Here is a 21,987-nt window from a genome sequence, read left to right as displayed (position 1 = left end):
TCAGTAACAGTCACCTCCTCACCAAACGATGAACATTTTTACGAAAGCACATATTTGAACTTTAACTTTTAAACGTTTCTTCATTCTACCAGTATTAGAGCTTCACTCTTGATTACTAGGGCTTAGAAACTTAGAACAAAACCGGAATAATTTTGAACTGCCTTCCAAGTTCACTTTGCTTTCTAAATAAGTATTTGACATTTTCTCAATGCCTTTTCACATATTCCTGCACTGATATTTTGAATAAAAAGGAGGCTAGAAAGAGGTGTGTGGGTTTGGGTTTAGTTGAAGGTTCAGCTTCAATCATATCTGCTGCGGTACCTGTGTTAAACTTCAGTTTAGGGACGTAAGAGACAAGTGTAACATCCATCAGAAACGTGAGAACAGTTTCCATCTTTCTCTTTTTTATTTAACCACATAAGTACATGTCAACAGTTGGCATAAACTTCATAAAAATACAGTACCTTTTTGTGCCGAAACACTAGTCACAATGTTTATATAAAGATTTTTTTTCCTGCTTCCTTGAATTCAATTAACATTTTAAAAAGTGACTTTCCAAAAGCCCTTTCTTTGTGAGTTTCCTTATAGAAATTTTTCCAAAAGCTATTCTGTAAAAGTTAAAAAGCTAATGCATTTTCAGCCATTCTCCCTCACCCTCTCAATAAAACAGATTTTAAAAAAATAAGAAGTTTTACAATACTGATCAGTTGTTATACTACTACTTTATCACAGGTTCCCATTTATTTGATACTGTTATAGGCGTGATGGATGGTATCCCTATAGCACCTAGAATTGCTAGATGCTATTAGGGCTAAAAAGATCAGTCATATCAATAGACTGATGTCCGAACAAAAAAAAAACTAAGTCAAAACAAATCCAAAACATGAATGATATACAGCGAAACATCAGACTTTAGAAGTCTTATACTGTAAAATCACAATTACTGTGATACTTCCCAATGGCAATAAACATACAAAAATTCTACCAGGTCAGGTAAACGACTAAAGGGTGTCCTTGCACTGGGTATCTTGGAAAGTGAATTCTCTATCTAATTATAATATTGGTGTGACACCAAGATGACAGAAAAACTGCAGAACCAGTCTAATAATGTTGAAGCAATTACACCCACACGACTGACTACACCCATATCACAACTGGGGCTTAATTTTTCTTTAATGCTGATGATAAAGTCCAGGGAGGATCTAATATATGGGGAAATAAAACAGGGGATACATTTTGAAAGTAATTTCTTATCAAGTTAGGCGCTGAAGGTCTAGTTAAGGCAGTGAAGGATTTATTTTAGTATCTTTCTAAGGCTATGACAGATTTTTCCTGAATAAAGCATTTTCCCTTAAAAATTTCATGTATATTATGCCAGCTTATTGTGAATGCATAACAATGCTAAAAACCCTTGGACACTGAGAAGCTAAACTATTGCTTACTGCAAATATTACCCTTATTAGTCTTCTTTTTTAATATCAATAGGATTCCAGGAACATGCACCAAAAAAAATGAAGTTTCAAGTCCGCCTACAAACTTTTCCATAGCTACTTTTAACTCTTTTTGGATCAGTGTTAAATAAAATGTGCAAACATATAATCATTTGCATAGCAAATCTCAAGGGACTGACCCTGAAATAGAAATTCAAACTGTTAGGTTTAAGATATTTCTATAATCAGAATTCACTTAAAATGGTAAAAAATAAAATACACATTTTTCCATTTTAAGTCTAGTAGAAAAGGTATTTCTGATTTAGAATTCTTATAGTTAATAGTTTAAAGATTTGAAAGACCGATGCTTCATTGCATTGAAATGTTATTCCTTTGGAATCTTCAAGACTCTGTAATTGCTATTTTCAAATACTGTGATGAAATACGGCCTGGAATTCTTGCTCATAAGGGTACATAAAGGAATTTTTCCCCTATTGGCAGGATCTTCGACATCCCAAATTTCAGGCATACTGCAACCAGGCCTAGAAAACATACGAATAAGAAAAGAGAAATGAAGAAATGCCATAAAAAACCCCAAACATTTAGCTTGCTGAACTCAGTTTTATAGTGCCCCATGAATACTTGATTGTGACATATATATTTTTTTAAGTTTGTCTTTATACTTAGACATTATCAGATTACAAAACCAGTAAATATAGTAGTAATTTAAAAATAATATTGAGAATGTATAAAATGGATCTGCTTTTGCAGTTATGTAATCATTAAATAATTAATTTGGAGCAGAAAGCATATAAAACAACACAAATTATACCATATACCTTACCAGAGACCCTTAAGTCTTATAAAATAGGGGGTGATATTCACATTCCTAACATTTCTAAAGAAAATTCAGGAAATAAAACACCTTAAAAAAGTAACTTCTTGATTTTTATTAAGGACCATAGCCAACATAAATTCCCTGGACACTTGTCTTTCAAAGTTAGAATTACTGAAAATTTTCTAATTTTAACAAAGATAAGAGCAAAGAAATAGAACATATACATTTAATTTTCTTCTAAATGAAAAGAAAATAAAATCAAAAATCCAAACTAATTGTGTTCTGGAGGGCAGAAAGAGAAATCAAGGGCGGGGGGAAAAGGAAAAAGCATAGCTCTTTCTGAAGGACAGCTTAAATGTGACAAAATTTTTAGCGACTAGTGGTCATAATATTTTGGTACTTCAACTATGTTTTACTCTGCACCTTTTATTCATACTAGGCTTTCATTATACACATACATCTGTTCTTACCACTACAGAATGATGACTTGTTTCCTTAGTGAATCTCTTCACACATACAACACAGCTTTTCAGGTGCACACCAAGAACACAAGGTTGTTAATATGAGTAAAGCCAATTATCACAGAATCATAGAATTAGCCAGGTTGGAAAAGACCTGTGAGATCATCAAGTCCAACCCTTGATCCAACATCACCATGGTTACTAGACCATGGCACTAAGTGCCAGACCCAGTCTCATCTTAAAAACCTCCAGGGATGGAGAATCCAGTACTTCCCTGGGCAGCCCATTCCAATGCCTGATTACCCTCTCTGTAAAGAATTTCTTTCTAATATCTAACCTAAACCTCCCCTGGCAGAGCTTAAGACCATGCCCTCTTGTCTTACTGATAGCTGCCTGGGAGAAGAGACCAACTCCCACCTGGCTACAACCTCCTTTCAGGGAGTTGTAGAGAGTGACAAGGTCTCCCCCGAGCCTCCTCTTCTCCAGCCTAAACAACCCCAGCTCCCTCAGCCTCTCCTCATAGGACTTGTGTTCAAGTCCCTTCACCAGCCTTGTTGCTCTTCTCTGGACCTGCTCCAGCACCTCAATATCCTTCCTGAACTGAGGGGCCCAGAACTGGACACAGCACTCCAGGTGTGGCCTCACCAGCGCTCAGTACAGGGGAAGAATCACTTCCCTGGACCTGTTGGCCACACTGTTTCTGATAAAGGCCAGGTATCTAGATGCTGGACAAAAACGTATTTTTGACACTTTTAATAAATAAAGTACAGACCAACATTTCAAAACTACCACTTGGTATGAATCTTACACTGCATTTTTGAGTGGTGTGTCATTCTTGTGAGAAAGAGGGAGACTACTCACTTTTTTCTGCTTACACATAATGACTCTTCAAGAATGTAGTAATTCACTCCTAGTTCCATCAATTCTCTTTTTACTTCATTTGCAGGTTTTCGACTGTACATGGAATACACTACTTTAGTTCTGGCCCTTCAAAAGGAATAATACAAAAGTTAGCTAGCAATCTAGCATAAGAATGTAAGCTTTAACTTTAGACTGGAGAGACTTTTATTTCACAAGATAACTGTGCTAAAAAAAAGTTTACATTAATAGTACTATTTGCTTAAATGTGATTATTTCTTCACAAATCTAATGATTCCAAGCACAATGTTTATAGCCCTTTGATTTTTCTGTAGCAGGAGACAACTTAGTAACAAGAGCCATGGTTACTGTGAACAGAAAGCGTGAAGATGTCAAAGCAATGCATTCACTATATAATACTGAAGGCCAGAAACAACCTTGCTTGGACTGTAGGTGATCAGAAGGAATCATTGGCCGAGCCTCTCCACAAAAGGTCACACTCACTGCCCTTTTTCAGACTTTGTTAAATGCAGAGTGCAAGACCTGATGTTCACCTATGCTGATCGAGCAAAATCAGCACTTGAACACCATGATCCTGTTTTGGAACTAGATGACCTTTAAGGTCCCTTCCAGCCCAGGCCATTCTATATCACCCAGTAATATCCTCCTTTGAATGTGCAAAGCATGACATTGTTAACTCACATTCATTTTCTGATACCGTACTGCCGGTACTTTATTTTCTCCAGACATTCCCTGTCCTGTATTTTTGTAGCTAGAATAAAACAGGATATTTCAATTGGAAGGGACATACATCAATCATCTAGTCCAACTGCCTGACCAATTCAGGGCAGACCAAAAGTTAAAGCAAGTTAATGCCATCAGAGGACTAAGGACATAAGGCACATAAAATTAATCCCTGCCATTTCTCTTTTATCCCTCTCTATCTTGCTGTTTTCTTGTTGTGTGTTGGGGTTTTTTAACCAGTTTTACCAAATTAACAAAAAATTATCTACAATATTAATTTTATTAGAATAAGTTCTTGACCTTTGCCGATAAATCAATTCAGTTTAGCAAAATATCCTGATTTTGAAAATAACAGAGTAGAAAACTTAGTAATTCCATTATAAAATTTCAGTTTCAACTACTCTTAGTATTTCAATAATTAACAAATGATCACAAAACAAATGACAGTCAGTCACAGAGAGCTAATAGAATTAACTAAACTAGCTATCTTGAGAAAAAAAAAAATCAAACCTGTCTACAATGTCAGGAGTAACTACAATGAAGAAAGGACATAACAGTACACATTAAATTCAATTCCATAATTTAATTCCAATTTTTTTCCTATATAAGTTTGAAGCCATATCTATGCCTACAGTATATCCCTTTAGATGAACATAAATCCTGAAGAAATAATGTGTGAGTTTTCAATCTGACTAAAATAGCAAACCAAGTTCTATGGGGTTTTAACAAATTTTACAATATAACATGATGCCATTCCTAGAGTATACTGCAAACATTAAGAGAATTAATAGCAAATACAAATAAACCCTCAACTGTAAAATTTACCTTAAACCTGCATCTTCATAGTGAGGATGATTTACAATAGGACGCAGTGTAGATAATTTAACACTTGCCATTGTAGGCATTGCTCCAGCAAACACTGCATCTGAAATGCACAATTAAAGGCATGTTTGACATGAAGAATCAAACAGCAAAAGTAGAGAAACAGTTCAAATATCTAAACAGTAATCCTCTAGAAAAAACATAGAGAGAGTTTTTAGAAGGCCTGACACGGCAGGAACAGGAGATGCACAAAATCTGTTTTCTTTTTAACCTCGAATTCAACATGAGCCATTAGATAACTCAGCATCTAAGAATGAAGATTTAATGCATCTTATTTTTCTTGAACGGGTAGAATAACACAGTTATTACGACAACTCACTTTGTCACTTCTTATGCTAGTGTTAAATGGGCAATAAAATGTCAGTCCACTTTGGCTTGAACGTATTTTACTTTGTTTCCAGTCAGTTTTCTGACACTTTTACTTATTTTAGGAAAAGAAGTGGTGCAACCACAACACATACACATTTTTAATTCTCTTCTAGCGAAATGGTGATCATGGACCCACATACAGGACCAGTGTCATTTAAGCAAAAACCTATTTTAATTGGACTTGGCAAAGAGGCTTTTGTTGAAATACTACATCACTGGCTAGAACCTCCAGACCAGTAGCCTGCAGTCTAACAAAGCAAGCTTTCAGTGCTTTTCTCATCTGAAGTAGCTTCTATAGAGACAAGTATACATGACTTGGCTTTAGGCCTGTCCCAAGGCAAAGCCACAAACTGTAGCAATACCTATGCAATCATTCATGACAAGTTCTATGGTTCGATCTCACAGTAAATGGGGAACATCCTACACTATTAAACAGTTTACCTTGTCTGGTATTGACTTTTATCCACTCCAAAAGTTCTTCTTGTGGCAAATTGCTAAATTCTCCCATGATGTTCCACTGAGTTTGAAGGTTTGCAGATCCCTCTATTGCCATCAATGCTAAAATAGCAAAGACCAACGTTTTGGGCTGGATTTTATAGAAGAGCCATCCAAATAACTGAAATGCAAGAATCGATTAATTCCTAGACAACAATTCTGTAATGTTGTATGCAGAACAATTCATTTTTATTTCTCTATGAGGAACCTAATATATATTACAGTATGAAACACCTCTGTTTAATTATTCATCTTTGTTCAACTTAGAGAAGAAAAGGTTCTAATCACAGGCTTCTAATACCTAAAATGTAGTTGTAGAGAAGATGGGACTTTACTCCCTTCATGAAGATGCACTTATTTTTTCCTTTTTCCTTCATTAAAAATCTTTCTTTAAAATGTGTTACAAACTGCATTACTTTCCAGTGAAAATCAACATTAGGTCACTTTTTCCTCACAAAGCATTCCAGACAATGAAAATATTTTTTATTTAAAAAAAGTACGTTATTATTTTTATTGTTCATCAGCTGTCACAAGATGATGGTAATGGAAAGTACAAGGATTCATGCAATGGGTTGAAAGAACAAAATATATCAAATTCCTTTTCCATGCGCACAATAATAATCTTTAGCCTCCAAATAAATTAGTTATGCTAATACCACTGCAGGTAAACTTTCGTGGTCTTCTAGAAGAAAGGACAGTGTTGATCTCAATTACAATAAGATAACTGCCTCTGTTAAATTTCCTTAATTTTTTCTTGCATCTGTAAAACCAAATTGTTGCTTTTTAACATATACTTTATTCAAACATCTAAAACTTCATCTAACGATAAGTGTACCGAGTGTTAATCAATCATTTGGTCACAAGTCTCATCTTCCCCTTATCATCTCCCTCCGTTGCAGCAATTCTGACTCAGTATTGCACATACAGTCAGACTTCTCAACCTCAAGAAACTATTTCTGCTCAGTAGCCAGTAGGACAGAAAAAGCTCATTAAAAACCACTTGATATTTTCCTAATCCTATAAAAACAAACAAAATGAAACAAACAAAAAAAACCACCACACCAAAAAAGGGTTTCCTTATTGCTCACTTAAGTCTTAGAAGTGGTCTGCTCAATTGTAGCTGAACAGCCTTATGGGCCAGTACTTCTCTATCATGCTGAAGCCAGTCCTGTATCACCTGCCAGATTACCAGCCTCTCCCTACTAAAGAAAGCATACATCAGTCAGATCAGAAAAAAAATCCAGCTTGTCTTCTATAGGTATCAATCAGCACCAACCTAGGGGACATGCTCAACAGGCAAAAGAATCTTCATTGATAACAAGACAAGGGAATTGTTTTTATTTTTACTTACACTGTCACCTAAAGTTAGGTACTCTTCAACATAGGTATGTACTTCTCCTAAGGCCCAAGCCAGGGCCAGGATATTCCCAAGCTGTATTATATGTGGCAGCTGCCACATATAAGCATCACTTTCTGCACAGAATAACTGTCCGAACCACAGTGATCTGAAGCCCTTCCCTAGCATTCATGACCTATTTCTTTCAAACCAACTATGCTTCCACGATGCTGCAAAGAAGGAAGAAAATGCCAATGAACCTAAGTCACCTAGTCCACCAGGGGCAGCTCCCAGAACAGGAAATCTTCTGCAACAGCAGCTTCCCGAGAATCTTACTCTCACTCTACAACCATCGGTAACAGCAGAACAACCAAAGTGCCAAAATGCAGTTGGCAGCAGAAGAAAAAAAAAATATTGACCAAATACTCTGAACATATCTTCCCTTTCAATATTTACATAGTAATGACATGTGGCATCCTCTAAGATACAACACACAACAATTACCAAAAGCACCAGCTTTCATTAACCAGCCTGATGACTTTAGCTGCAGTGCTAAAAAAACAACAATTCAGAAAGAATTACTGAAATGCTACTACTCAGGTGCTTTAAAAACAAAAAGATCACTATGCGGCCAAAAATAGCAGTACACATTTTATTATTTTTTATTTCTCAGAAGGCTGTGGCACAAAACATAGAAATACTTTTAGTTCTGAACTTCACTAGAAAATTCTACTGTTACTACCATTATCACCACCACCAGGACCAGGGCAGAAAAGCCCATCAATTTTCTTCTAGAAAACATATAATTAAAACAAGAACTAAGAACAAATTAACTTTGGGCAGAACTAATTTATACTGTAATTTTTATATAGAAATCATATGTTAAAAGAAAACAGATTTTTTTCTTTTTGCCTTTCTGACTTTTGAAAAGAAACTTCATTTCAAATTATTTAGAAACACCTCATGAAAGTTCATTTGAAGAAATCTAACCAGTGTAACTGCTATTACTGAAATAACCAGACCACCTAAGAGGCTGCCAGTATTTCAAGAACAACTAAGAACTGCAAAACCTAACACCTGTGAACCTTACAGAACAGCAAGTATGTAGAGCAAAATTACTCAAGTCCCAATGCTCAGTTACAAGGTAGCTAAATAAAGTTACTTTTTGAAGAAGTTTTGACAAATTTTTAGCATTTTATATTTTAACTGTACAGACTGATTTGATGTTGGCCAACACTAAGCACTTCTACCTAGGCCAAATAACAAGTCAGGCATGAAGAAAGTGATGAGCACAACGCTTAAGCAGACTGATACTGTGTAACCCGTCCAGTATTACAAAGAACTGTCCTTCCCTTAAAGAACTTGCAGGGAAACAATTCAGTTTTCTGGGAAACAATCATTTGTTCAGCTGGCATAATATGGGATAGCTTTCTCCTCTTTGCATAATTCTGTCTCATTAATGCATCTTCCCGTTGTTTGACGCAGGCATTGGCTGTTTCACACACAGTAACTGCCTTCATCATACAACCCTAATTCACCTTTAAGACACTTTCTAAAAAATCACTGCAGAGTGGAGGGTGACAGAGACCTCTGAAGATCCAGCCCTGCTGCTCAGGCAGGGTCACCCAGAGCCAGGTGCCCAGGTCCATGTCCAGACAGCTTTTGAGTATCTCCATTGTTTTGGGATTCATTCATTCATATAAAATTCTCCTTGAAGTCAGGGTCCAATTGAAAAATATGAAGCCCAGTTTGCATGTGCATTAAAAATCCAAACAGGTAATTATTTACACTACTTTTTCATTTTCCCAGTAATCAAGCACTGGCTGGTAATAATCCCCAAAGGGCTGATTATACCAGCAAGATACAGCAGCTCTCTGACCACACCTCTTCCCCTGGAAAATTTCTACACTGGCGCAAAAGGCAGTATGTTTGTAGCAGAGCAAATTGGAATTTCATGGTTGCCTGGAATTAATGGTTCTCACGTTCTTAGCAGAGCTGAGCTGAAAGTGCATACCACAGAGTGAAGACTTGTCAGGCAGTCCGTAACACACTTCCTTTCCAAAACTAAAAACTTGTCCTGATTGCAAGCAGACTTTTCCAGAGTACATGCCTTCTCCTTCACTACTGAGAACAAGCCAGCAGATGCTTCAGTGTTTCTAAAGCATGATGCTGCTGCTCATCTGCATGTCTAGTGTACCAGAAGAAGAGTCCTTCCTCCAGAAATAATATGTGTGTAAGGTATTACATTACAGCTGATTAAAGTAGCCTCTGCTTCTACTGTTAAACTTGACTGGTAGATCATCCAAATATTTGCAGGCATCATCTTATGAACACGGAATATTGAAATTGTGCTCTTATCACTCTGCAAAATGGCTGCTAAAAACATGCTGCCTTGGTGAAATCAGGCACCCACACTAATACAGTCATACCTGGAAAGGTGAATGGTATTGTGGAGAGAAGTCTAACACAGGTAAATAACATGCACATGTTAACTTAGCAAGTGCTTAATCATCCTCACAGTGAAAAAGTTCCCAGATGTTTAGAGGGAACCACCTGTGTTTCACTGTGTGCCCACTGCCTCTCGTCCTGTCACTGGCCACCACTTGAAAGAGCCAGCCATTTCCCTCAGTTTTGTATCATCAGCAAACTTGCTGAGGGTACTCTCTGCCCCTTCATCCAGACCATTAACAAAGACACTGAACCGTCTGGACGCAGCACTGACCCCTCGGGTAAATTGCTAGTTACTGGCCTTCAAGCAGACCATGCACCACTGATCACCCCTCTCTGGGCTCAGCCGTTCAGACAGTTTTCTATCTGCCTCCCTCTCTGCTTCCCAGACAAAAGACTACTTACCCTACTTTTGCTGCAAGTGCAAGCCTTCTAAAACAGCTATTTAAATATAGATTGAAAATCTAGTAACATTTTATGTTATAGATGATTTCAAACTAGAAAGATTAAATCCGAGTTAGATATATGACTTTTTTTTTTTAAGACTGAAATGTTTTCAACGTGCAAGACTTCAAACAAGACTTCTAGAAAGAAATAACAGATAAAAATATGCAAGGCAATAAGCTCTGAAGAGCTGTGAAAACACAGTGTAAACAAAGTCAAACACTAGATAAAATTAATGGTCAATAAAAACTTGCAATGGCATAGAGGTGTGTAAATGCAGTAAAATCTAGTATATGTCTCCCTATGTTCAAGCTGAATACACAGCATGTTAACTCACATAATAATGCAAATGGACAAGTTGCATAAAACATGACATTTACTTTATTTGGGAAGAAGTGAGAATGGAACTATTTTTTGACAGGCAATATAATCTGCTTTATTTTTAACTGCTACCCTCAGATTCAGCAATTACATGCAGAGAAATCTGCTTTAGGACAAACATCTTTGTAATACTGTAAGTACTGAGATAGCTACAGGATAAAAGAGATCTTACCTGCTTTGAACACACCAAGGAAGCCATAACACATAGATGTGGTGTCAAAAACAGTTTTAGTCTCATGATTAAAATTGCTAGGACACTGTATGCCAACAGCTGCAACGCATGGAATACCAGCTGAAAGGGAAAAAAAAAACCACAAGAAAGGAGCATAATATTTCATACTTTTCATTTCTGTCTTAAACACGCAACTTCATTTTCAATACAAATTATGAGCTTGTCTGAAAGTACAAATCAAAGTAAAGATCTTCATATTTCAGATAGTAATAATGACTTTCTCTTATCTTTTTTCTAAAGTGTATCTAGTATGCTAAGGAATGGAACAACAGGAAGGTAAACATTAACAATAAAATCAAAAGGAGGTGGAGAAATGGCTAGCTATTAAAAAAAAATCCTTAAACAACAGGCATATGTAAAATTTCTTGTATAACCTCTTTACAGAAGTCAAGAGACCTTGCTGTTTAATGTCCAGAATACCCAAGTATGGAATGAAAATAGAGAATAAAATCATCCTTGATAATCACACAGTCACAGGCAGCTTGCTCCAATATTCTCAGAAAATGTTAAAAAGCATCAGATATCACTCACCACTACTGACATTGAATCTATGTTACCTGTCGAAGTGTTGTCGTAAATCATAGAGGCATTTTTTCAATCAGTGCTTTTATCTAAGTGATTGCTTATCACAGAATCATTTAGGTTGGAAAAGATCTCTAGGAAAAAGTCCAACCATTAATCTAACATTACTAAGTCCATCACTAAGCTGTGTCTCTCAGTGCCACATCGACATGTCTTTAAATACCTCCAGGGATGGTGACTCAACTCCTTCCCTGGGCAGCCTGCTCCAATGCTTGACAACCCTTATGGTGAAGAAATTTTTCCTAATATCCAATCTAAAATTCCCCTAAGGCAACTTGACAGACATTTACCAGCTCTCTGGGCCACCTGTTCCAATGTTTCACCACTCTCTTTGTAAGAAACTTCTCCCTTATACCTAGTCGAAATCTACTTGATTTCAGTTTTAAGTCATTATCCCTTGTACTATCACAATAGGCCCTGCTAAAAAGTTTGTTCCCATCTTTCTTATAGGTCCCCTTTAAGCACTGAAAGGCCCCAGTAAGGTCTCCCTGGAGTCGAGTCTTCTCCACACTGAACAACTCCAACTCTCTCAGCCTGTCTTCATAGAAGAGCTGTTCCATCCCTGATTGTTTTTGTGGACCTCCTCTGACAGGTCCATTTTTTCCTGTGCTGAGGGCTCCAGAGCAGGACACAGTACATTGTTTTGCATAACTTTACTAAAAAGAACCATGTGTAGTATTATATTCATTATGGCATGTTTCAAAACAGAATTTTAACATTATCTATCATGTCAAAGCCCAGCAAAGGAAGCAATCTCCTTCTCAGTCTATATGGAGAAAACTGAAGATCCAGACTAATTTCAGTGTCTTTTTGTACTGCTATAGCAAAAGGCCAAGACTCCTCTCTTGCAGTCACCCCCATTAGCCAGTATATTTTTTTGTTCAACATTCCAGAATTATTCTGGTGACATAACAGACGCAATTTAAGATGAGTGAATAAAAGGCGTGAATACTTAGCTTCAAATAAAGCATGTCTATCAGCATCACACCATTACAACCTGCATTTCAATATTGAGTATTTGCATTAACGTACAAGTAAAAAAATTGTGTAGAAAAAGAATCTTACCTCCCCATGGTTAAAACGTTCTTCTCTGAAAAAAAAAATCCAAACCCCACATTATCTATGTATTACAGAAGCACTGTTTTTATTTCAAAATCATCAAAGTGGCATTAGACAACACAACTAATCCAGTAAGCATGAGTCAATGTCTGCAAAGAATTTTTTTTCACTCTGTGAAAGTTTTAAATATACTGCAAATCAGTAACTATCTTCCTCAATCCCTGTATCTATTTGGAAATATGAATATTAATTTTAGCTTTTTTTTTAATTCCATTAATTATAGAACAGCTTATTTAGAAAATGAAACTTCAGTAATGTAAAAAAAAAAAAATCACAGAATTGTTAGGGTTTGAAGGGACCTCTGGAGATCATCCAGTCCAACGTCCCTGCCAAGGCACAGTCACCTCAAGCAGGCGACACAGGAATGTGTCCAGGTGGGTTTTGAATGTCTCCAGAGATGGAGACTTCATGCCCTCCCTGGGCAGCCTGTTCCAGTACTCTGCCACCCTCAACAGAAAGAAGTTCTTCCTCAACTGAGGTGAAACTTGTGTTTTTATTTACGGCCATTACTCCTTGTCCTGTCACTGGGCACCACCAAAAAGAAGCAGAACACTGGTACCAAAAGAAGTGTCAGTCAGGCACTACATATATTGATCTTGGATTGTCAGACAGAAATACAAATGTGAAAAGAGTCAAAATCTTGTACACTTGTTCTCCAAAAACATCTGTGAAGATAGGATGCTGAATCCTGCTCACATCTGTTGACATTTTGGTAATGTCCAGTAGACTACAGACAGCAGAGATCACTGAAATGATTAATGGTATTTTACAAAAAAACGGGGAGCAGAAAGACGTGCCAGGGAATTGATGACACTCGATTGGACAAACTGATTTCTCTTTAGCACGGCATCAACAAGTGATGTCAAACAGCTCTGATAGGTAGAGTATGTATTAGATATTCAGATAATAAAATTAATACAGTTGGGATCCCTTCCTAAGGATTAAACTCATGTATCTTTATAACCTGGGAAAAAAATAATGGGGAGAAAAGAATTTGCATTCACTATTTATAGTAAAAAAGCAAAAAGATATATAAATATTGGTTTAGGAACAGAGCAGAAAAGTAAATTATTAAATAAAAAATCTAGGTTTAAATAGGTTAACATGTCTAAAATGAGTTCAGCAGCTAACCTTAGGTTTAGATACCATATAAAAATATCACATATAGTACATTCAAGCCACTCAGTTACTGGACTATATATAACTCATCCTTCGAAAAGGACCAACATAATGTAGAATTCTGAATTATGTAGCATATAGCAAATCAAATGAACTTTCCACAGAAAATTCAGTTTTACATTAAAAAAAGAAGGCAATACTTACTTTTCATATTGGCCTGTCTGAGATAAGGACCACATAATAGATTTAATTGCCTGAAGAAAACATGAGTGAACAAAAAATATGAATAAACTTTCAAAAGCATTCCAAAGCATTTTCGACATTTGCTAAATTAAACCACACCTTGGTAATCTCATTTTGAAAAAATGCTAAGATAAAAGACATGCAATGTTTTAGCTAAAACTTCTTTTTGAGGATGTTTAATTAGCCAGGCAGTTAGCAGTTATCCCATCTGTTCCTGTGTAAACTGTAAGTTGTTTTTATGCAAATTATACATAATCAAACTTACAAAACCAGTTATAAACTCCAGTTATAGTATTCATCAGCTAGGTGACAGAAATATTTTTGGCACTCAACATCAGAGCAAATCTTACCACTGACTCAGGACTGAACCTTTGCAAAAATCTTCATATAGAGAACAAAGAATTTGAAGTAAATGTTTTTGAAAACCTGTAATTTATCTAACTGTACTGGGTTTACGTGGCAAGGTTTGGTAGCAGGGGGCCTGCAGGGGCAGCTTCTGTGAAAAGAGACCAGGGGCTGCCCCCGTGTCAGACAGAGCCAGTTCCAGAGAGCTTCAAACCAGATCTTATCACCAGCCAAAGCTGAACCCATCAGTGACACTGGTGGGACCTCTACTGATAACATGCTTAAGAAAAGGTAACTGTGCAGCAGGTTTAAGAGAGGGCAGTGAGAAAAATGGGAGAGAAACAACCCTGAAGCCACTGAGGTCAGTGAAGGAGGGAGAAGAGATCCTCTAGGTTCCACAAGATTCCCTTGCAGCTTTGGAGAAGACCATGGTGATGTAGGTTTTTTTCCCCTACAGCCCATGAAGGACTACAGTGGAGCAATATTCACCTGCAGCCTGTGGAGAACTCCATGCCAGAGCAGTTGGACGTGCCCTGAAGGATGCTGTAATTCATGGAGAACCCACAAGGGAGCAAATTCCTAGCAGGAGCTGCAGCTCATGGAGAAGAGCCGACAAAAGAGCAGGTTTTCTGGCAGGAGCTGCAACCTGTGGGGGATCCACGCTGGAGCAGTCTGTTCCTGAAGACTGCGCCCCATGGAAAGGACCTATGATAGGCCAGTTCTTAAAAGACCTCCAGCCTATGGAAGGGACCCATTAAGCCAGGTGACGAGGGGAAGGTGTCTTTAGTTTTGCTTTTGTTTCTCATAATCCTACTCTATTTTTCATCCCCAATAAATTGATCTTCCTCAATTCAAGTCTGTTTTGCTCATGACAGGAAATCAGAGAGTGATCCACCTACATTTATCTTGACCCATGAGATTTTTCAACTCTTCTTTCCCCTTGTCATAATGAGGACAGGGAAGGGGAGAATGGCTTAGCGGGCACCTAGCAGCCAGCCAAGGTTAACCCACCACACTGACTTCTTCCCATCTCAAAATAAATACTCATCTCTTTAAAAAAGCTGAAAACTAAACTCCAGGTAAAGGTGATTCACTACGTTAATCACTTACCCTTTTGATGATTACCCCAAAAACCACCAGGACAACTGGTAATAGGAGAGTCTTTGTGTATCTTACTGGAGTCTAAAATGGAAATTAACTGCATTAATTGCTTTCCACTAATCTATAATTACTTCAGTGGTCATTTAAAAGGAAATAATATAAAGAGTTCTTCCTTGAGTAAAACGTAAATGTAAACTCTACCCAGCAATCGTAACACTGGGGTCATCACTAAATTATTTCTAATTCTTTGGCAAGCCACTCAAAGCCTAGAAGTAGATTGTATCTCACCTGAATTTGAGTACTATGGGTTGAGTAATCTAAAAACATTCTAAATGCATACCTAGATACTGATGAACTAAAAAACATCTGCTAATGCCATATTATGAAGTTTCAGTGCTGTTCTGTAGTCTAAATCTATGACATAAGGCCTTTGCAGCTCTCTGTATATTTTCCATATACTCAAAACCAGTCACTGAGAGCCACATTAACTCTTTAAGTTTGCAGATCTGTAACCTTTCATTTATCCCTGAGCAAGGACTTCTTTCATTCAAGCAGGCATATTTCTTAGATCCAAAATCAAAACAGTGTTTTTAGTTCAATTAAATGCAATAAAAGCAGTTAAATTTAGCTTTAGCTCATTAATTTCTCTTTTCACAAGTACGCCCTTGAACTTATGATGGCAGTAGGAGGTGATAGTTCTTAGATGTTTTAAGTTACAAACAAAGATAAAACAAGAAGCTCCCCTTTCCATAATCATATATTTTGACCAAATTACCTCTTTTTCCATGAAGTCAAACTCGGCAGCACAGGTATACATTAATGTATCAAAATCCTTGTAGCCAATAAATTTAGATTTCAATATATTTCCTATATGAGCCTGATACAGGAAAAAAATGCAAACTGTAGTAAGCAAAAACTGTCCTGTTTTCCACAGCAAAGTAGTTTAAATGTAAATTAGAACAGAAGTTTATGCATTTACTATATTGTTATAAGAGTTCCAAAAATCTACTTCCAGTGTATTAAATGACATCTTCGACTGTAACACAGATTGGATGGTGTCAAATAAAAAGCAGAAAACAGTAGAAAAAGAGGTATTATCATTGAGATTGGATTCAGGAAGCGTATAGTTTTATATAATCATATTTTAAAATATGAGCTTCCCATCTTTTACCTCTTGATAGACATCTGCAGACAAGTTTTTAACAACAGAACAAATCGGCTGAAGTAAAGCAAGACAACCTTGTTACAACAATCATTTCAAAACTGTCCTAAAAAATTAGCTTCAGAGAAGAGTGAGCTAAGAAACTGAGTAAATAAAAGGTGTAGGTAGAAGATATACAAAATAAACAAAGGTCTATAAATCCACATTTAAAAACAAATGCGGAATATTTACTAACTCAAAAGTAAAGACATTTGTCTTTTCACAAACTTTGGTAATAACATCTCAAAGTGATAACACATAATGAAAGAGAAAGCAAATATACAATCTCTCTCCCATTTCTGCAAAACAAATATTGGAATTTCATGGAAGTTTATCAATAATATGTCAAACTCAAAATACTAAGAATTATAAAAGTTTTGGAAGACACCAATCAGATATTCCAATAAGAGAACTTACATCATCAGCTACTCCAAGCACAAAAGAAGTCAGGTATTTCAAGGTGACTGTCCCAAATAACCAGGCACATCCTTCAATGACCTTAAAAATGTATTTGGAATGAAATAAACATTTCTTGAACTTTTAAAGAAATCTTTTATTTTTTAAAAGGCTTATTAAATTTAGCTACTACTTACAAATTCTCCTATGTTATCACCCATAAGTACAGTAATTTCTAACCAATGACACCTGCCAGATTTCAGTACACTGAGGTGTTTAAAGTTTCTGTATTTTCTGTTACAGCTGAAATAATTTTGTGCAGCTGATTTACACTACAGCTGCATACAACATTATCACAGAGGAGGCACCAAAGTTAACTTTAAACAGGGGCTGCCAGTTCCATCTGTTTTGCATACACCAGTGTGTAAGGATTATTTTTCAACAAGAGCCATTTCAGATTCTCAGGTTGTGCTACTCTGGTTCAAATCTTTGGAGGAATTAGCTGATTTATAGCACCATTTAAAGATAATCTCAAGTTAGAACTTGAAGGAAATATGAACAAAATATGTACAGTTATTACTTTTAGTTACGTATCAAGTTTATCCCTGTGGCAGAAAGATTAAATTCTTGGCAGTGACGCTTAATCTATTTAATTCTTTATAAAACTGGATCAACTGAATAGGAAAACCTGTCTCAGTATCTTGTATTTGGGACTCACAGCAGATGCTTTCAGAGAGAATTCAACAAAATACAAACTGATCTTCGCCCTTATGTAACCAGGCTAGGGTTTTTATGTGATGATGGGTTGCATTCAATCATCTCATTTAATGGCTGCTAAGAAACCTAGGAGGTATCCTAATCCTTTTCTGAATGCCTCGATTTTTTTTTTTTTTGCTTCCATAGTAACTTTTCTCTTCCTTATAAGCTTATTGCTACTAGCATCAGGGGCACTAAAAAAAAAACTATAATTATATCGTACTTCTATTCACTGGCTTTGTAATATTTACCTTTATTTTACAAGATGTAGAATTCTAACCTATTTTAAAATCTCAGCTATTTAGTGAATCTACATTAATAATTATCTTCATACTCTACTTAAATCTGATGGTAGTAGATCTTGGGGGAAGGCATTCTAGTTTGTTAATTTTTTTTTTTTAAACTAAGACACATTGCCTGAGACTGCATGCAATATGTATGATGTTACATATGAATTTCCAAAATAAAATAAATAATTATGCTTTCACTATAGTTCCTTCTCCGTGACTTCCATCATGTATTTTCCTTTTTGATGCCTGCTCAGTAATGAATTGATGTATTCAGAGAACTTTCCATAAAAATACCAAGATTTCTCTGCTGAGTGGCAAGACCTTATTTAGCATCAATTATTTTATGTACACATTTACGGTGGTGGTGGTGGTCCTCCTTTGAAAACTTAACCATTTAATCCCACCCTTTGTTTCTTACCTTCTAACATTCACACCTTATCCCATGAGTTTAATTTCTTTTATAGTTCCAGTTAGATAACTTCTCCAAAAGGTTTCTGAAATCCAAATGCATTGCATTCACCCACACACCCTTAACTACATCCTTCAGAGAAGTCAAACACATTTGTGAGGCATGACTTCCTTCCACAGAGGCTGTATTGGATCTCTTTCATTATGCTGCACGTACATACAGCTTAACAACTTCATCACTGCACATGTTTTTATTCTTTTAGAAAAAACAGATTTATTAGTCTACCATTGCACAAATGCCTTGGATCTCCTTTTTAAAAAGCTGACATGGGATATGCCTATACTGATTTTTCTTGGTACCACAGTTAACTACATTGGCAGGCATGTATACATGAACTGCAGTTTGCTATAAATATTTTAATTCCTTTCTATTCTAATTGTACAAATTCCATCCAGGTTTCCTAACAAGTTATCCTTCATTTAATAAGAATGCCTGTCTTAAGTCAATCATAGTCTAGGTAGGCTCCCATTTCAGACGTTTTTACACGTTGATGTTACGTCTTAAGCAGCAAGTCACTTCTCATGTTTTCTACAGGGTTGTATTTTATTCATAACAGTTTTAGGAGTGTCCCCTGTTTGGACATGACTTCTACTGCCCTCAAACCCCACCCACACACCCTACAGTCTTTATTCCAACATGCTTTCTTATGTAATTTTAAGATGTTTGCTGTCATTATAAAAACATGTTTTAAAAATTATATAGGACACGTTTTAGTGAACATCTAAAGCAGTATCTTAATCTCCATTTCTGCAAGGACTGTTAGGCTTTTATTTGCCTTTTTTAAATTGACCTTTATTTTAAAGGGGTTTTCATACAGATCTTAGGTTTTGTAAACATGTTAAGTTTTTAATTTAAATTAAATGCGTCGTCATTCAAAGGCTATTTCAGTTTTCTGACAGAAATGTATGCTTCTGCCCTTTTAGGATTAATTGCTGAGAACATGACCAATCTATTAAATACAGTAGTTAAGATATATTCCTTGATTTTCCATGATTAAAAACTAAGTTATTTCTGTATTTCACTAAACCAAAGAAAAGTCTTAGTTTTTCTCTAAAATTCAAAATATATGAAATTCCTTACCCAGACATAGACTTCCCTTCTGCGGCTTTTCAAGATTTTTGGACTCCAAACAAGAATTCTCTAATAAAAAATGAATGCACATTTTCAGGTAATATAGTAACAATAAGACATTTTAGTACCCTGAATGAGGTTTGTTTTGTTTTGTTTGGTAAGCCTATTGCAACAAACAGGTACTTATTAAAAAACCTTCCATTATTAATACAACCTCAAAGACAAATGAATATGTAGCAGTATGAATTCACCCTGCACTAGCAAAACACAACAGCATAAAAACTCTTACTGCAGTTTATATACAATTAATGGAAGACTACTTTTTTCCTTAACAAGTAAGGAGATTCTGTATTATACAGTTCTAAGCATCTTTAAATCAAAGCCAATGGGAAACTGAATTATGTCTGCTTTGTGAATGACAAGAAACAGCTGAAGCAATAAATAAATTACTGGGAGCCTAATACAAACAATTTTCAAGTAAGGCATCAGAATATGGAGGGTGGTAGGAGTTACTCATATTTTTCTGTTTCACATTATGTTCCTCTATTTATGACACAAGGAAGATTCATTTTAAGCTAATTTGATGTACAATGCAATTAAAAGCTTCCACAAATCCAGTCCATATGTGAGACTGAGGCCACTATAAGCACCCAAATACCATGGAAACAATAAATACTTTTCTCAAAGCAGAAAACAGGCAAGGAACTCAACCTGTACTTGCTATATAATTACAAAAGCTGCTACAAGAAACTAGAATGGATTTATAACAAGCAAACTACATGACAGTAAATATGTAAGCCAAGGCAGTCTATTGTTAGCATAAGTGAGAAATTATCACTCTTTTGGTAACGGACAAAATATAAACAAACAAACAAAAAAGAGACAAAAATAATCAGAAATTTAGATGATTTGTAGTAAGCCAAACTAGATCTGTTCACACAGTCCTATTTCCTCAGTACATAAATACCTTCAGAGAAACTATATGAAACTGAAAGAGATCGTGGGGTTTTTTCCTATTTAAGGAAAAATTAAGATAATGAATGACAAGATGACAGGTCTTCAGTGAATAATATCACTAACATGGCAGTATGATTCAGCAGTTTCAAATAGTCTTAAACCACTGTTATATATGTTTTAGTCAGTTGTTCTGCACTAGCGGGTTCACTATTAATAAGGAAGCATTTAAGTGATACTCTTCCTTTACAATTCCTCTTATTTTACAATTACTCTGGTTAAAAATACAAACCTGGTAAAATTTTATATTTTTATGAAAAGAAGAGCACTATAAAAATAGGTGAACTGAGACTTAACTGAATTTCTCTCATGAAGAGGGGTTTGGTGCAAACCCATCATTTTTTAAATTAGTATTTACCCATTCATTAGATATCCTCATGGTCTAATTCTGTTTCTCAAGTGAAAGATTTCTCATGTCTGGTAATGCAGCAGTTTCACATTTTACATCAATACAAATATAGCAGTACAGCGTTACAGTCTTAGCATGTCATATATTTTTTTTCCTAAACAACTTACCGAGATAACTACTAAAGATGCAGCATAATATGATGTCAGTAACATTGAATTACCGAACATCAGAATAAAACACACTAAAAGAGATACCTGAAAGAAGAAAACAAAAATAATTAAATTTAAAATAGAAAAGGTAAGAATTACCTGTTCTGTCAACAGTTTTACACTGAAAACCACCTGCTTCACAGCAAGTAAAAGCTTGATACTCAAGCTTGCAGATTTGTTCTGAAAGCAGTGACTATAAGACTTAATGGCAACAGTAAGCCAAGTAGATTATTGTGTTAATTTACATTTTTAAAGTGCTTAAGAACAAAAAGATCTGATCATAGGATTAATTTGTTTTATGTGATACAACAGCTACATTTCTGAAGTTATTTCTAAAACATTTTTCTTTTTTTTCAAATTGTTGTCTTAGTTCTCCATCTTGTTTGTTACCTTTCAGAATTCCGGACAAACACAAAAAAGCTGAATAAAATGTCTCATTCTTTCTTCCTAATTGACAAGCATATATTTAAAATACAATCATCCCCAAAGTCAAGGAAGCAGAACTCTGACTGTTTGACATATGCACCTAACTATATGAGTTTGAAATCAAGGTTCAAATAAAACTTTTATCCACCATCCTGATCTCTTACTGTGCTTTCATTCTGATAGAAAGCAATCTGAACTACATTTTCTAACTTGGAGAGCAAAATCAATGAGCAAGCTCTGTCTTTTATGCACAGGAATAAAGAAAAACAACACAGTTATTTGCACACTTTTCTACTCTCTTCCTCACACTTCCATTTTCCACAGATGAGAGGGGGTAGCAAAAATTGAAAACGCCACAAAACAGAGACTGGCAGTTTAC

At 35.8% G+C, this 21,987-nt stretch overlaps 1 protein-coding gene across 1 annotated transcript in view; it reads right to left on the bottom strand.

Annotated features, from left to right (window-relative positions):
* Positions 1-387: 387 nt before the first annotated feature.
* The window catches only part of DPY19L1 (dpy-19 like 1), a 45,423-nt gene continuing 23,823 nt past the window's right edge, over positions 388-21,987 (bottom strand). Inside the window, exons 12-23 of the mRNA XM_017823491.1 lie at positions 21,141-21,227; positions 19,620-19,679; positions 17,046-17,126; positions 16,203-16,304; positions 15,437-15,508; positions 13,943-13,992; positions 12,566-12,590; positions 10,859-10,978; positions 6,024-6,198; positions 5,157-5,256; positions 3,591-3,716; positions 388-1,972 (exon numbers count right to left, since the gene is read on the bottom strand). Of these exons, the coding sequence (XP_017678980.1) occupies positions 1,816-1,972; positions 3,591-3,716; positions 5,157-5,256; positions 6,024-6,198; positions 10,859-10,978; positions 12,566-12,590; positions 13,943-13,992; positions 15,437-15,508; positions 16,203-16,304; positions 17,046-17,126; positions 19,620-19,679; positions 21,141-21,227 (1,155 nt within the window). The 3' untranslated portion in view covers positions 388-1,815. The remainder of the gene's footprint in view (positions 1,973-3,590; positions 3,717-5,156; positions 5,257-6,023; positions 6,199-10,858; positions 10,979-12,565; positions 12,591-13,942; positions 13,993-15,436; positions 15,509-16,202; positions 16,305-17,045; positions 17,127-19,619; positions 19,680-21,140; positions 21,228-21,987) is intronic.

Source organism: Lepidothrix coronata, unplaced genomic scaffold, assembly GCF_001604755.1.
Source record: "Lepidothrix coronata isolate B3197 unplaced genomic scaffold, Lepidothrix_coronata-1.0 Scaffold3, whole genome shotgun sequence".
NCBI classification, from domain to species: Eukaryota; Metazoa; Chordata; class Aves; order Passeriformes; family Pipridae; genus Lepidothrix; species Lepidothrix coronata.
This window is presented reverse-complemented; position numbering and strand designations above follow the sequence as displayed.